This window comes from Heterocephalus glaber, unplaced genomic scaffold, assembly GCF_053883595.1.
Source record: "Heterocephalus glaber isolate CG9 unplaced genomic scaffold, H.glaber_assembly_v1.0 deba00000546, whole genome shotgun sequence".
Lineage (NCBI taxonomy): Eukaryota > Metazoa > Chordata > Mammalia > Rodentia > Bathyergidae > Heterocephalus > Heterocephalus glaber.
Window position 1 is genome coordinate 9510144 of NW_028258147.1, and position 16020 is coordinate 9526163.

Genomic DNA, 16020 nt, shown 5'->3' on the forward strand with positions numbered 1-16020 from the left:
GCTGGGTCATGAATTTATCCTTAAGAATAATTTTTTCCATCTTACATTGAAACACACACAATTATTTTTGCCCTTGGGGAAGGGCAGATGAAATCTGATGTTCCTGAGGTATTATCCAAATGAACAGATCTGTTATTAAGAGCTGGAGATCTGAGAAAGGAAATCTCTTTCACAATCTTAACCATGGTTTCTCTGTGGCCTCAGCATTCCAAGTTATTTGAGGGTCATTATAATTGAATACAGGACATGAAATTATGAAGCAGATAATTTTTGGGTTTTGCGATAATATTCCAAAACAATGATTTAGAAGTTATGATCAATGCAGTGACTGTTTAAATTTTTAAAAAATTATTACAATAAAGGTCACATTGCCATTAATCCCCCTCAAAATACTCTCCTTTTCCTAGAACACCCTTATCCCATTGTTCTTGCCACTTTCTGAAGGAGTTCTAGAAGTCCTCTTTCATGAGTGTCTTAAATTGTATTGTCTTGTCTGTCTGGACATCTCCAATCTTGAGTGTCTGGATATCCCCAGTCGATTCAAAATGTTTACCTTTCATGGTCATGTTGACTTTGTGGAAGAGCCAGTAGTTTCAGGTGCCAGGTCCAGTGAATAAGGTGGATAAGGAGACACCATAATGTTTTTAAGAGTCTGCCTTTCTGGTGGATGGCACTTGATAGCAGCATTCACCATAATTCTGATCACATCTCACAAAGACACTCATGAAAAAGGACTTCCAGAACTATTTTTGTAAGTGCTAAGAATGATGAGAGAAATGAAGGAATATATTTTTCAGGAGATTAATAGCAATGTGTCTTTTACTATAATTTTAAAATATTTCAACTGCATCATATTCTTTGCTCAGCCCTCATTTGCAGCTTTCTTAACCTTTAAATTGCAGAAAGAAAATTTTCCGTGAGACCTCTGTCAATACTACAGCAATAGACCTTAGTGATATAAAGATAAGGTCTATCACAGGGAAAGAATTTTCAAAATCAAGTTACCAGGATCCTATACACAGAGCACATATCACGTCTTGGATAAAGGGGTTCTTGCACTTTTTTTTGCAAAAGATTTTGCATTTTTTAAAGCTGATATGATCAATAAGAAATCTCTCTAAGGGTTCTCTGGAGTAGCTGTTAAACCAAGACTTTATGACATGCTTATGATTTGCCAGGTTTTGTGGTTGGAATTTTGTAATGACATAAAGATGCAGATAGTGTTATGGAAGCTATGGTGTGTATGAATGATCCTGTAGAAGGCTTTACTTCCACTCTAGTTTTACTACGCAAAATTTACCTTCTAGGTTTTCTATTCCTAAAAGAATAAAAGGCCCAGATGTACCTCCTGAAGAAGGCCTCTGTGGGATAAAGTGTTAGTTTTTTGCCACATTAGTTTATTCCCTTTCTTATGTGGTTTATAATCCAAAAAGAAAACTAAATTCCTATAGTTTGGTTGTTTGTGTATTTGATGAATTGAGATTAATAAAAAATGCAAATTCTCACATCCTTACTTGAATTTTGAGTTATTAGAATGCTTTTCTATGGTTAAGGGCAAATTCAATAAGCACTTTCTAATATACCTTTAGCAGAGAAACTGAAATAATTTTGCAAAAGTGTAAATATTTGCTTTATCACCTACTGGTCAGACTTAACAACAGTGATTATTTTTTTTCCACCCTGCAGATGTATATCCAGACAACAACACTTACTGTCTCCATGAGTTTAAGTGCTTCGGTGTCTCTGGGGATGCTCTATATGCCCAAGGTTTATATTATAATTTTTCATCCAGAGCAGAATGTTCAAAAACGCAAAAGGAGCTTCAAGGCTGTGGTGACAGCTGCCACCATGCAAAGCAAACTCATCCAAAAAGGGAATGACAGACCAAATGGCGAAGTGAAAAGCGAAGTCTGTGAGAGTCTTGACACCAACAGTAAGTCATCCGTAGACTTTCAGATGGTCAAGAGCGGGAGCACTTCCTAATAGATGTACGTTGAACATTCTTCTACTAGTCTTGGGCAATGTGCTACATGGTCCTAGAGACAAAATGATTCTCACACACCATGATACTTTTGCAGTAGTCAGAACCATTTGGCAAGTGCCAAATCATTGCAAATGAATGTCTGTTCTCTCGAACATGAAGATACCCACTACATCTCTTTCACAGGGCATGGCAGCTAGGTCTTTCTTTTGAGGCACTGCAGTGCTTAAGGTTTGGAAATACCTTCCATTTATAAAACTTTCTTTTGACAGTTAGGAGCTATTCTCCATTTATTTATTCAACATTGACTTCTACTTGTAATTGTAATAGTTTACTGATGTTTATGGAACTACAGATCTTACACAAGGTCTTACTACAGATCTTACACAAAGAAATGATGCATCATTATTTGAGTTTTTAGGAAAATGGGAGAACTAATTAGCTGCATGGTTAGTAAAGTCACAGTAATTCTTGTTTTCCCCAAATATTCTTTTTCTTTTAGTTTTCCTTCTTGAATATGTTATTTCAAGTTCTTCTCTGAAAGTCTCGTGACCCTGAAACGAGAATCCCTCCCACAGCCAACATGCTTTCTCTTTCTTCTCACCTACTTTTCTCATCTCTGTTGTCCACCCTAGAAGCAGAACATAATAACACTGTCACCTAGGCTAATCTAGTATGATTTAAATGATCTATGCAAAGTCATATTGGTATTTACGAAAGAAGAACAAGTACATTGTAGATTGATATTATAAAACACCAGAAAGTTGACTGTACAAAAAGTTGCAAACTTTATATTATTTGGTTCTGCAGATGGATCAAAAAGAAATATCTCAGAGCTAAGATTTTTACATTAGAGTGGCTTTTAGTCTTTTGAGAATACAATATAGGTATATGATAAAGATAAAACACTGTAGAAATACTACTTTTGTCTCAGAATTTTTCAGTTGGCTATATCCTTTACTCATTATGCTTTTAACACTGAATACAGAAGAACACTAATAATTCATTTTATTTGGTTCAATTACTACAGCAGCTCATAATTCTCATTGGATTCATAAACCTTCCCTTGTACTAATATGTTCAGGTATGCAGTACCTACTCTACTGCTTCATAGATAGAACTAACCTAAAATGGTTAACAATGCTTAATTAAACTTATTGGCTTCTATTATTCTCAGACTGGAATTACTGGCCACATTGGCTGTGGGAAAATTGTCTTCAAATCAGTAATATCAAAACTAGTCATTTTTTTAAAAGGAAACTTACAAGAATTCACACTTCCACTGTTCACCTTATTACCAACATACAACCATGTGAAACTGCAAAAGGCACACTAAGGATGGGTTTTAGTAACAAATTGTTATAATCATCTCTCATTATAGGTGAACAATTTACTAATAATGGGCCTATTTTGGGTCTTAGCAAAAATGTATTATATACTATTAAAGACATCAGAGAAGAATGGTTGTGTTTTGAGGGCAAAATTCTGTCTATTTTCTACCTTGGAAGCATCAATATAAGAAGTTAAAACCTACTGTAGGATTCCAATAAACTGGTGTCAGCAGTGATACATTTTGAACACTGACACTTCTCAATATGATTCACCAGTCTATTACACCTATATTTTAGTAACAATCCAAAAATTTTCTACAATATGGTTTCAAATGGAACTACTGAGCTTACAGTGAAATAAATACCACTCATCTTAGACTCATATATGGAAAAAGGTGGAGAAAAAGTTAATAGCCCTTTGCATCCTTTAAAGAACAAATAGCTTCCTTGAAAAGAAAAATTTCCAGTACTGTATTGATAAGGGCTAATCTTATATTTTTGACATAAGACTCAAGCTTTTCCTGTTTTCTTTCTATTACTTTCTGTTGATGCTGAAATGGAAATTATATAGCAGGCATGCGTTTCTCTATTTTCTCTAAAATAAAAATGAAAGATTTAAAACATGAGGATGTTTGAAGGCTAAGTCTATAATATTCTGGAGGAGTTAGAGGCTTGCTTTTGGAAGGCAAAAGGAAGTTGAAAAGATGAATCATGATAACGTCAGTTACTGCCTGAGTGAAGGTTAAATGGTACTTGGATATTTTAGTATGTTCGTCTGGTACAGGAATAGTTTAGGTTTAAATGAGTCTGGTCCAGTTAAAGCGATAATAATGGACATGTTCAATGGAGACCATGTGTTAGATGTTCACGCATCTTATGCAGTCCCTTTCCAGGTCACCACTGTTTTCCTTTGCTTACTTCTATGGTTCCCCTATGATGAAAAAGTAGATTTGTGTGCTTGACATGTAGAGCTTGTAATTCTGTGGGTAAGAGTCCAGGCGAAAATTCTGACGTGTGTCATAGGCTCTTTTGTGTTCGGGTTGTCTTTAATACATGTATTAGGGTTTTCAGATTAGTAAAGAACTTTCTGAAAGCACAAACCCTCTAAAAAGTGTTTATATGGTTAAGAGCTAAAACATGATATTTCTTCTCCAAACATGGTCTTGAAAGTATAATTAAATATTGGAAAGCCTTTGCCATCATGTTATGTAAAAGAAGCAAAATACCTCTTGAAATTTACAACACCTACTTTCAAAATGACTAGAGTATATTCCCAGTAAATCTGGGGCTGGTTAACTCAGTGAATAGTAACCATGTTGCTGTGTTCTATTACTTCCTGCTGGCAGAGTTTGGATAAATCACCATTATGAGGATGCAATAACAGCGACAGGCAATTCAGGCTTTTCTAAACTAAAAATCCATCACAGTATGTGTTAAGGCATCATTGCTGCTTTAAAAAGGTAGATTGGTTTGTAGTTAATAGAAAAGAACACCTTAAAATTTAAAAACTATTGTCGTAGTATTCCTTTTTCTTTCTGTTCTAATAAATGAAAGATTTTGACAATTACGATTATAATTCCATTGTTGAGGTTTTTCTTCCTGAACAAATAGCTGTGTATTTAAGTACACATGCAATGCTTTTCTTTGTTTTATGAGGTCATGGTCATGGATCTCTACTATATGAGGCCAACCCCTAACGCCAAGTTCAGAAAGCTTTTCTTGAATATGACTCATTTTGGTTTTTTTTTTTGGTACCGGGAATCGAACTCAGGATCTTGTGCTTACAAGGCAGGCGCCGAAACCCCTGAGCTAAATCTCCAGCCCTAATGCAAGGAATTTTAAACACATGGTGAAGATCTTTTTAAGGCTTCAATACTTGCATGGAATAAATATAAGTAATGTGAAGTTGCAAAGCAAATCAATTTGCTGAATTTGCAAAATGCTACATTTTACATGAGAAAAGATACCGTGGATTCAGAACAGCATGAGAGGAGAGTGAGAAATAAAGTTGGTATATATGAATTTTGCCAATTGTACCAAATTAATCAATACTGTACATAGTCTCCCTTAAGCTATGTTCACGAATAAATCATGAAAACAGCCACCACTGGAGGTAGGCTTGCTTTCTCTAGCTTCGGAACACAGTGTGGTAGGCACAAAAAAATTCACTGTTGCTATATTTAAAAATAGATTTTTGCATAAGCATATGATTTACCCCTGTAAAAGCCCTCCCTATTAGTTTATCTGTACATCTCAAATCTGTTTAGTTCTGCAGTATTATGAAATAAAGATTTATACAAAATATTTATCACTCAGTTTGTCTCTTATCACTGTTTTCATATCAAATAAATTACCTGTTTCTTTTTCTAACCAATGGAAAAAATTATTATTATTTTCTGTGAAAGATGATCTCATCTTTACTTTATGGAGATCACTTTTAATAGTGAAAGAAATTGAAGTGTGAAGCTTTGATTAGCTAAAGAACCTCAAAGTTAGAATGATCCTTAAAGATGGTCAAATCCAAATCATATGTTGATAACTTTCCAGGGTAGCATTCCATTTAAGATCTTTTTAGCTCTTTTGCTTTCCTTTCAACCATGATCTTTCCTTTTTACAATTTACAAATATGATATATGTATACTATATTTTTAAAAATTGATGACAGTGCTGAACAGTGCAGGAAGTTGAGTGAATCTTTTAATGACCATTTTCTAATGTGATAATTTTTCTCCATCTTATCTACAAAGATTATATGAAAGTCCTTCCAAAACAGAGCTATAGGGTACAGAATTTATTTTCTTAGAGGAAATTTAGAGATATTTAAAAGCATTATATAAATTTAAAACATAAAATGAAGGTAAACAAACAAAAAGAAATCATCGATTCTTTTAACACCAAACAAGTCCAACAGATATCTTACATTTTGGATAGGCTGAATATAAAAGCTGAATAGACAAACATTGGTTCTCCCAGAGTACAGCTGTTTCTCCCACAAATATCCACTGATTGCATGTTCGGAAACACCCAATGTTTGGGCTTTTGATTAGTGATGAAACTGAGGCCCAGAAACCTGCTTCAGTGAGCTTTTTTATTCATTTTGTAGGTACTAGAATATAACAATACCAATGTTAAGTCTCCTTCCTTTCCACTGTGCCACAATAATAACCTAGAAACGTGGGTAATATGAATAAAATAAGCAGATATGTCACCTATTTTTGGCATCATTTCATAATACATTAAAAATAGTTATATATCTATAATTATGAGGTCCATGTGCTATGTATATTAATTTTAGTGTTTATAAACTTTGTACATACTTGATATCTGGAAGAATGTGTATGGCTGTTGTCAATGTTGCATACTGCAAAGGGATGAAACTTTTAGTTAATTTCTAGTCTTACTCAATGTTCGTTAACTACATTATTTTCCAAAATAATTTGTTTCATCCTGAATTACCTTTATGTATTGAAATAGATATATGTGTGAGTTTGTAAATAGTGTTATTCATTTGAATTTTAGGATACAGATTGTTTCATTATGTCTTTAAAAAATAATAAGAAATTATTTGAATTTAGACTAACATTCTCTGAAAGTTTAAATGTGAATCTACATTTGAGATTAGAATATTTTGTTTTTGTATTTCTAATAGTGTTAAAATGAGTTTTACTGCACACACAGTAAGTTGCTAACAGAACTATTAAATACTCATTTATTTCTTTAAGTATTTATTTTCTAAATATCTTCTTTGTATATTAAATCAAAATAAACTGTAAATATGTAGTATTAATAATGCATATGCTTCAATGTTTACAAATATTCTTTGTACTTGATGTCTTGCCATGTTCACTTCTATATACTAAAATAATTGTCTACTTTTAAATGGAAAATCATACATTGTCAAGGAATAGCAATTTATAGTTAACCCTTTTTTGGACATTAGACCAGACTTAAAGATTGAGGCCTTTGCTTAAGTTGGAATAATTTTTTTCCTGTATTTTGTGTTTCTGTTCCTTCATTTTACATATACGGAAATCTCTGTCAGCAAAATATACACTTAAATTTCACTTAAACTTATTAAAGATTAGGATTTTTACATTTTTAGTTTTCTGGTAAATATCCATGTACTGTACATGAAACTATGGCTTTCACAGATTAAATTTGTGTCTGCATTTTTATTTCAATAACCATTGAATTCATAGTACATGGTTTAAAAATAATGAGCAACCTGTTGTGAAAACGGAATATCACACATCAATCAATCATTACAAGGTTTGAAATTTAAAATAGAATTAACACAATATTTATTATTATATGCTATTAATTTCTCCTAATTTGTCTTAACAGCTTCCTCTACCAAGACAACATACATCAGCTATAGCAATCATTCAATCTGAAACAGGGAAATGATACAATCTGAAGAAATGTGGTATGTGATCTTAAACAATGAACACAAGGTGGCGAAAACTCACTCCTAGAGATCTCCATAGACTACAATCAATCAAATCAATAGTTGGTTTTGTAAGGAACAAAAATTAGCCATGAGCCAAAAGTACCAATGTTGAGGAGTGAAAAAACTCGTTTATACAATACAACCAATGAGTGTCAAGCTAAAGTATTGCTTACTCATGAGCAATTAAAAAAAATCACAAAAGGAAAACTAATGTTAGCTTGTGAAAAAAAATGCTGTTGAAACAAACTATGTCTGATGTTATTCTTGTATTTTTCTGTGATTGTGAGAACTCTCGTTCCTGTCCCACATTGTTCAACTTGTATAAGACAATGAGTCTGTTTCTTGTAATGGCTGACCGGATTGAAGCCCTGGGTTGTGCTAAAAATAAATGCAATGATTCACGCATGCAATTTTTATACAAATAATTTATTTCTAATAATAAAGGAATGTTTTGCAAATGTTGAGAGTTGTTTCGTTCCAGTTTTAAAGCCAGGGAAACTCTTCTTTTCAGTTGGCGCTTCTGCTGTTATTTGGCTCCTTCCTGTGTTCCAAGAAAAATACCATTTCCTTAAGAAATGTGTTTTATGTACATTTGTGTGTATACAAAGGAGATTGTGTTTTATTCATATATGAAAAGACACTATTTATATAAGATTTTATGAATATTTCCAGAATTTTTTGTAATAGCTTTTCACAGTAACTGCTTCTTTGCTGAAGAATCAAGTCACAGTTTTAGGTAAATTGCTTCAGGTTAATATAATTGAGACACAATGGATTAGATTTTACTTCAGTGAATATAATATGAATATCACCACTTCAAAGTGTAGCAGTGTTGAATTCTCCATTACATTTCTAATTCAAAACTTTTACACAATGAAATATATCCTGGTATGTGGTGTTACCTTTTCCCACCTGAGCCTAGTAGTCGTTGGAATCATTAAAGTAATGGACCTTACCCAGGGCATTTTTTTAAAGTATCGAATTAGAATATTTATTCCCTTGGCTTCACTAAAGAAACCACAGTTCAGACAACATGTCAATGCTTTCTTATTTTGTAAATGAAAACATTCATTGGTTCATAAAACAGTATCATTAAAGAGGGAGAAAACAGAGGCCCTCTTATGCTAATACACCACGCCAGAATGGATAAAAGGAGCCTGTTAATTGCTTTCAAATCTGTTACCATTTTTGTTGTGGGCTCCTCTATGTCATACAGTTCTGGCTATCCATCACATCAATGGATATCTACAATCATTTTGTTAGTAAATATTCTCTCTGCTAAGTTAGCTTGGATGGCTCACTGCACTTCTTATAGATATGAGGACCTATCTGTGTTCTGTATCTTCCACTTAGATGTTAACAGTCACTATTAAATAGAGAAGGTTGAAGGTTGAAGTATCATAGTGCAGGCTTCTTCCACATAGAGTAACCTAAATGATTTCCTAGCAACCTAGGAAAGACAGATTGCAGCAAATAAAAGGAAATGCATATTTATTGCTGGTTTTTTGTTTGTTGTTGTTGTTTTCTCCTAAATAGTATTTGATATTTTTAGGTAATATTTAAATCTGAGTAAGGGTATTGTATTATTTTCAAATTCTCAGATAACCTGACTTATTGATAATTTGTGTAATTCTATAATTAGGATCCTAAACTCAGTCAGTTCTAGGTGTGCCTTTCCAGATGAGTTTTAGACCAAGCAAACTAAACCCATAACTGCATTTTTTTTTTGTACCATGTAGTTCAGTACCAATAACCATACTGAGAGGTAATTATAAGTTGTAAATTGACAGTTTTCTTCATAATGGAATTTGGTGGTAGTTTATAAGATTTTTTAACTTGATTTCAACTAAATCTCTGTGTTTAACTGAGAAAAATGTTTAAATTTTACAAGTCTTGCATTTCATAGAGTAAAACTCACTTATATTTTCATGTCTTTATTGACTCTAATCAGGGGAAGTGGATGTGACAGGGTGATTATGAGACCAAAACTGGCTCTCACACCAAATATGTGTTGTCGATGTTATTATTATTATTATTACTACCATTATTATTATTTTCTTTTAATTTTACGGTTTGGGAAAGAAAAATAATACATCAAGCATGAATTTTGACATTTCAAAATTGTTCTGCCTATTATAAACTAACTAATGAGCTATTATAGTTACAATTTTTTGCAAATAACTGATTGATGTTATACAACATTTCATTTAACTCGTCATAGAGTTAAATAATAGTTCTTGTGGATTTGCATAAGCCTATCATCCTTTATTACACTGTATCAATGTGAAACATTCTGCTGATGAAACTTTCACCATTCCTAATCCAGTGTGAGGAAAAACTCCCTCAAACTTTTGCAGTAGGAACTGCAGAATTCTGACCTCCACTGTGGGTCTTTTCTCAGGGATTTTGCTGAGGGCTCCAAGATAGTCATATGGACTGGCACAATGGTGGCAACCTGTGAGAAGGATTTAGCATGGGCTCAGTAGTAGTTCGTAAGACTAATTCTTTAAAAGCAACTGCCTCTGTCTATAGATACGCAAATGCAAAGTTGCATGAAAAAATACAATATTATGTTCTTTAGAATTGACCTTGTGTTTTATTCTGGACAAGAAATGTCACATCTAATCTCAGCATGCCAGAGGGAATGCTAAAAATGTAGCCTAAGGTAATATTCAGCAAATGTCATTTATAGACAATGAGAGATTTATTAGTGTGACCTTGGGCCAAATCTGACCTTAGTTCCAAAAACCTTATAATAGCTAGTAATACTTAAAAGATGTCTAAATCAGTGATATTTGACCTGTCACAAACTAATTTTATTTTTAAGCAAAACTATTCATGGGTTTAAACTTGAGCATGGCCATTGGAACATGAATAGAAAGTGAAAGATTAACTTCATTTTTATTGTTTTATCAGAAGTTTTTATAGAGAAATTGACATTTCAAATAAACAAGATATTACTCTTTTCTTTAAATTATATTATACAAATCTAATGGGAGCAGAAGTTTTTGTCATTCATGAGCTACTCCCCTTTTAACTCAGTATTCCATATTATTTATCAGCAGTTCTTGACAATCTAGAAATGATATTAATATTTTTATAACTATATTAGCCAGCATGATATTTTATTCAGTCACCAAGTAGAAGTCATGGAGTTTTAAAATTCTATTATATGATCTTACCAGTTTTTCTCATTTCATTAACTTGATATTCTTTAATATCAGTATCTTCATCCATCTTCTAAAATGAAATGATCAAATGCAAGATTGAGGTTGCATGAAAGAAAGGGCCAGAAATACCAAATTATGGACCATTTTAATTGTAAATAATAATGATTAGAAATGCTGCTTTTGCTTTTGTATTGTTTGCATCCAATGAATATAAGAATAATGAGGAAAAACTTGACAGTAGTTGGAAGAAAAGATTTCCTTAGGAAAAAACTGTTACATCTGTGAATGCCCAGAAATTTTCTGATTTTTGCTTGGAAAGTGTCTTATTTCAGGGGTAAGAGAAAAAAAATAAAAGGCATATAGTTTAATTTAAAAATTATTTTCTATGTTCACTGTTAGTTTTTTTTAATATTTTTAGTAGCATAATATTTAGTCATATTGTAATTTGAGCAACACTGATCTTTTTTAGTCCTCCATAGGGCATTTAGAATATTTTCTGTTAAACTCAGGCTATTATCAATGAAGCACCATATCACATTTTGACTTACATATATGCTTTTAAAAAAGAAAAAGAATAGAGAAAAATTAATTTTATATATTAAATATTTTCTATTTGTCTACTATTTAAGTAGTTTAGGTAAAGCTAATTTTGACAAATAACTTCTTACAAAGTCGTAAAGTGCCAAGCATGGAGTGGAGCCCATGAAAAGACAAGAAGGAGCCGTATAGTGCTGAGATGAGAGGAGGGGGTGATGTGGTTATACAAATATGAAAGACAGATGACCAATGTAACGTTCTGGGTGGTAAAGTAAACACATGAGATTACTGGCCAATGGAGTATGTCCCATTAGTTCTATTCACTAGAAGGTAAGATGGTTTTGAGATTCACGGAAAAATATTAGCGTTAACGCCTTACTTTGAAAAAATTAAAAACAGCACTTGTAACAAAAGCAAAATGAACAAGTAGAGGATTTTATTTAACTCATTACCTAATAAGGGAAAAATAAGACATTAAATGTAGTCCAAAGAATACTGTATTTGAGAAGCTAGTAATTTATATATATGTAGTATTTATAAATAACTACTGGGATAAATAAAAGGGGCTTAGATTCATAACTGATTTAGTGTCTTATGATAATCCATAAACATTGAGAATTTCTTCCCATAAAATAGCCATTATTTGAATTTCTATTGTGCAAACTCTAATAATTAACCCCTGTACCTAGAATTAAAAGTAGCTGTGCAGATAGGCATTCAAATGCATCTGTACTAAGAGAACTTCCATTAATATATTTTGCCAACTTTCACGTTTTGATGAATCTCTCTTATAAAATGACACTTCATTGTTTTACTTCTTGTAATTATATGCATTGCATTGACAACATCTTAATCATAAGTATACCTGAAATGATATGAAAATAATCCAAGTTAGTAATGATGGGGCTGTGGGATACAACTTTATTTTCATTATTCTTTGCTATCTCTACTCATTATCTCCATTTTAGAGGCAGGATTGTAAAAAATGATATCAAGCATAAATGTGATGAAAGTGTAGTTACATTTAGGTAACAGATTCCTATCTGGCAGTTCCACAAATAAATTTTAAAAATTGGGCTTCTTTGTTTCCTCGCATACCGTCATTTGTCATTTATAGTATTTTCTTTCCCCTTTTGTGGTATATTACCCTAAAGGAGAAAAGCAGCTTCCCAAGAGTGTCCTTGAAGATGACTAACAATGGATAATTTATCTTATCTCCATGAATTTCTTCCATTTGTCATTGGCTATCAACCTATACCCTTCCTAACAGAGCCTTTCCTAGGGTCTTGCCATTGGTATCTTGCGGGCAGGAGAAGCAAGAAGAAAAGAAGCCTTCTCAATCAAAGTGGAAAGGAAAAATAGGTATGGTAAGAGTAGCTGTGCTTTTCCAGAAACATCCTGAAATATAATGCTCCCATCTACACCTCCTTTTTGCCTGGCACCCTTGGCTCTGCAGAGCAGGGTAATGGTGAGTATAGGACTATGGATTACCAGCACATAAGGAAGCTGTTTTTTTAATGATATACTAGCAGCTCTGGAATGCATCCTTTTGATGTTCTTTACAATCTAGAAGGAGACAGAAGCAGCCTGAGTGTGATAAAACGATGAAGTAGACGAAATGTGGCTTATTGACGTTTTTGTTTCTGTTATTTTTTTCCCTTCATAATATCCAACTTCCTTATACCTCTTGCCAATGATACCCAAGTGATCAGTATCCTAAGAGAACACTCTGGGTACTGAGATCCATTTTCCCTACCTTCTATCTTCTAACTCATGAGTGCTTTCTTCTGTTCCCATAACTCAATTCCAAATAACTATTCTATGCCAAACGTTCCTTCCTCCTAACACACACAGATATCCTGCAGTTGGATCTGTAATAATAAATTATGTAATTAAAATATAATCCTTCATCTTTTTCAGAAACTATCAAATATCTACTATATTGCAGACATTCTGTAGGTCCTGCGAATCTAACAATGGATAAGGAAAAAAATCATGAGAAATCTCTGCCACCATGACATTTATATTTCTGCATAAAAGCAAATAAATATATAAATATAGGGTGTTTTATACAGTGATAACTGGAGAGAAAAATAATAAATCACAGAAAAGCATAAAAAAGGGTTATGAAGTAACATTGTGAAGTAGAGCGGGGTTGAAATTTTAGTTAGGGTGGCAAGGGAAGAGAGTATGAGTGAAGTTCTAAGTAAATGAGAGACTAGAGTGCTGAATCTATACAGTTTCCTGGACAAGAGAATTTTGGATCAGGGGAACAAGGAGATATTCCCTGAGGCAGGAGCTTGCCTAGCCCAAGGCCAGATGAAAAATTAGGAGTGGATTATAGGATTTTGTAGGGCCTCCTAAGTCATTGAAAGACCATTAAGTCACCCTTAGGGACAGAGAGACATTTTAGGGTTTTGAACAAAGAAATGACCTGATGAATCTTAATTTCAAGTGAATCTTTCTGACGTTAGGATGAGATGAAGCTAGTCTCCAGAAGGCAATGACAGAAACAGGCTTCCATTAGAAGACTTACTTAGATGATCTTCCTTGGCAATGATCATTACTCATACCATGCGTAAAGAGGTGCTGGTGATGTGACATGATGTTAGACTGTGTAAATTTTGACAGAAAATCCTGATTTTGCTGATGGGTTAGATGTACATTGAGAGAGAAGAATGATTTTCGCGTTTTTGATTTGAGTAACTGAAAGCACTGTATTACTATTTATGGAGATGGTGGAAACTCTGAGCAGCCTGAGTTCAGGACAAAAGAATCACTACATACAAACGTCAAATGTCTCTTTTCCATTTAGTCCTCTGTATTTGCATTTTGAAAGATACATGGGTTATTAATTGGATAACTACAGAAATTCTGGGACAAATTTGGGAACAGAAAATACTGTGGAGACAAACATTTGTTACCTCTGAGGTGTTATTTGCAGGATCTTGGGTCCTATCTGTGTGTGGCCAAAACAGTCTCCTCCCAACTCCCTCCCCCAGGCGAAATCCTGAGCTGATTATTTTTTTCTTCCAAGCTTTTACCTATAGCCTTTATCTACCTCCTGAGCCTGATCTCAGTTCTCTTGCTGGTTATTTAAAAATTTTGTTTGTTTTTGTCGTGGTCCCTGATATTTTTGTGGTATTGTTTTCCTGAAGTGCCTGTGAATCTTTGGGTGAAATTTAATTCCTAAATTTCTATTTTCTTAGCCTCTGACTTATTCAAAAGTGAATGGTGCTCCTCCAAATACATCCTGGAAATATTATCCTTTGCTTTCAGTCTTTTATGCTGGTCAAGATTCTCTTTGTTATCACCAAGAAAGGTCAGTTGCTTTTCACAAGAGTAGCTATCTGCTTAAAACACAGAATAAGTAATTAGAGGATATTTCCTGAAACAGGCATATTAAGAGGCTGCATTGGTAGGCTATTTCAGTTACTATGTTGTCTTCTAATATACAGAATCCATGTCTTTCAAAACCTTGCTGATTTTTATTATTTCATCTATTTGTTCATTGATTTTTCACTCTTACAATAAGAACAATGTAAAAATTGTACATTAATTCTCCTTTTTTATAGAGATACAAAGAGGTTACTGAGGAAAGTGATAAGACACCTAACATTAACATTTATATTAATGATATTAATAATAATAATACTTAAGTTTGTGAAACACTTTTTAATATGGGGAATTAAACCAAGGGCCTTTGCACTGAACTACTTCTCCAAACATTTTTTATTTTAATTTTTATTTTGAGACAGAGTCTCATTAAATTGCCCAGGTGGGGACTTATTCTTCTGCCTCAGCTTCTCAGAGTGTTGGGATTACAGATGTATGCTGCTACCACACCTGACTTTAGACACTTAGTGTATTTCAGACCCTTAGCTAAGTGCTGTACTGAAGTAAATCTCACAATAGCCTTGTGAAAGAAGCACTATTAGCAGTCCCTGTTTACAGATGATAAAATGGAAGCAAAGAGTGATTAGGTGATTTGGTTGGAGATCACAGAACACGGAAGTGCAGCGCTACAGTATAATATGTGACCTGAGAATCGGGACAAAATGCTATGGGGACCAGAAAAAGGACATTCAAATTCAGCTAGAAAAATTAATGATTTGTTATAGTACATTAACATTTTTTAAGTACAATGAGAGAAATTAGGAAACATGAAAAGACTACCTGAGACTTATTTAAAACACTGTTAAATTCATAAAAGTTAACCTAGTTATATAATTTGCTATATTTAAGCTAAACTTTATTCAGAAGTTCACCCAACTTGTTTGTGAATGTGCTCTTATTCCCCTGAGGATGGCAAGAGATAACTTTTTTCACGCACTAGTAGTTTCATTGTTAACTAGTGCATGAACTCCTTCATAAAATCTAGCACATTATTATTATAATGTCTTCCACACAGAAAGAGCATGTTCTATGACTATTAAAGCTCAGTGTCAAATCACCTATCAGTAATTAGTCCAAAAATAGAATGTTACAATTCACAGGGCTGGGTGACATCCCTTTTTTACACCTTGCTGACCTCAGCTATTACTATTTGGT

General features: G+C 33.3%; 1 protein-coding gene across 7 annotated transcripts in view; it reads left to right on the forward strand.

Moving 5' to 3' along the window:
- Nucleotides 1–15686, forward strand: part of Grm8 (glutamate metabotropic receptor 8) — an 867398-nt gene extending 851712 nt beyond the window's left edge. For 6 of the 7 annotated variants that reach the window (XM_004856414.3, XM_087204574.1, XM_021237613.2 and 3 more), the window contains 2 exons: nt 1687–1933; nt 7657–15686. In XM_004856414.3, the coding sequence (XP_004856471.1) occupies nt 1687–1933; nt 7657–7706 (297 nt within the window). In that variant the 3' untranslated portion in view covers nt 7707–15686. Of the gene's footprint in view, nt 1–1686; nt 1989–7656 lie in introns of all 7 variants that reach the window. The other variant, XM_021237614.2, reaches the window with a different exon arrangement.
- The last annotated feature ends 334 nt before the right edge of the window (nt 15687–16020 follow it).